Consider the following 696-nt stretch of genomic DNA (forward strand, 5'->3'; position numbering starts at 1 on the left):
CAAAAGAGAGTGTTGTTAACATTACTCTGCACTTCAATGCGGAGAAATTTTTAGAAATGTTTATGGAGTTAAAAAAGGATTTTAGTACAAATAAAGATACCGACTATATACAATTAATTTATTTAATTTTACATCATTATTTTAGATCATATCTCAAAAACAAAGGAAGTAATTAATTTTTTTTTTTTGCTAAGCGAGGAGATTGGACAAGCATCAAGAGGAAACACCGACATCCCAACTAGGTTGGCACCCCGGGAAACCTCCATCCTATGCCGCCAAACTCTAACATTTTATTAAAAAAAAAATAAAAACTGTACAAGAAGAGGGGGGACTAGGCCAAAACCCTCAGAAAATAAAGAAACAATACAAACAGCAGACTACAAATCCCTAAGGAAATCTGTAATTAGGTAAGCCTACCCTTTCCCGAAAGAAATCAAGATACAACGCAGCAGGTAATACATCTAACCAAACAGATCCCTGCAAAGAATGACCCATATTTGCTAACCTATCCGCACAACAATTACCTTCACGAAAAATGTGAGAAGAAATAACCTGAATACCCAAACTACGGGCATTATGCCATCTGTTTCGAAGCATAACTGGCACTAATGAAGGATTAGAAAAAATTAGCAAAGCACTAGTGGAATCACTCTCCAACCATAACTGTCGCCACCCATGAGCAGAAGCATGCTCCAT

At 36.6% G+C, this 696-nt stretch overlaps 1 protein-coding gene across 1 annotated transcript; it reads right to left on the bottom strand.

Annotated features, from left to right (window-relative positions):
* Positions 1-387: 387 nt before the first annotated feature.
* Positions 388-696, bottom strand: LOC146951064 (uncharacterized). The gene has a single exon (XM_085748706.1). The coding sequence runs from the start codon at positions 694-696 to the stop codon at positions 388-390; it is 309 nt and encodes a 102-aa protein (XP_085604832.1).

Source organism: Medicago sativa, chromosome 2, assembly GCF_051527215.1.
Source record: "Medicago sativa cultivar Bolivia chromosome 2, Bolivia_mono, whole genome shotgun sequence".
NCBI lineage: Eukaryota > Viridiplantae > Streptophyta > Magnoliopsida > Fabales > Fabaceae > Medicago > Medicago sativa.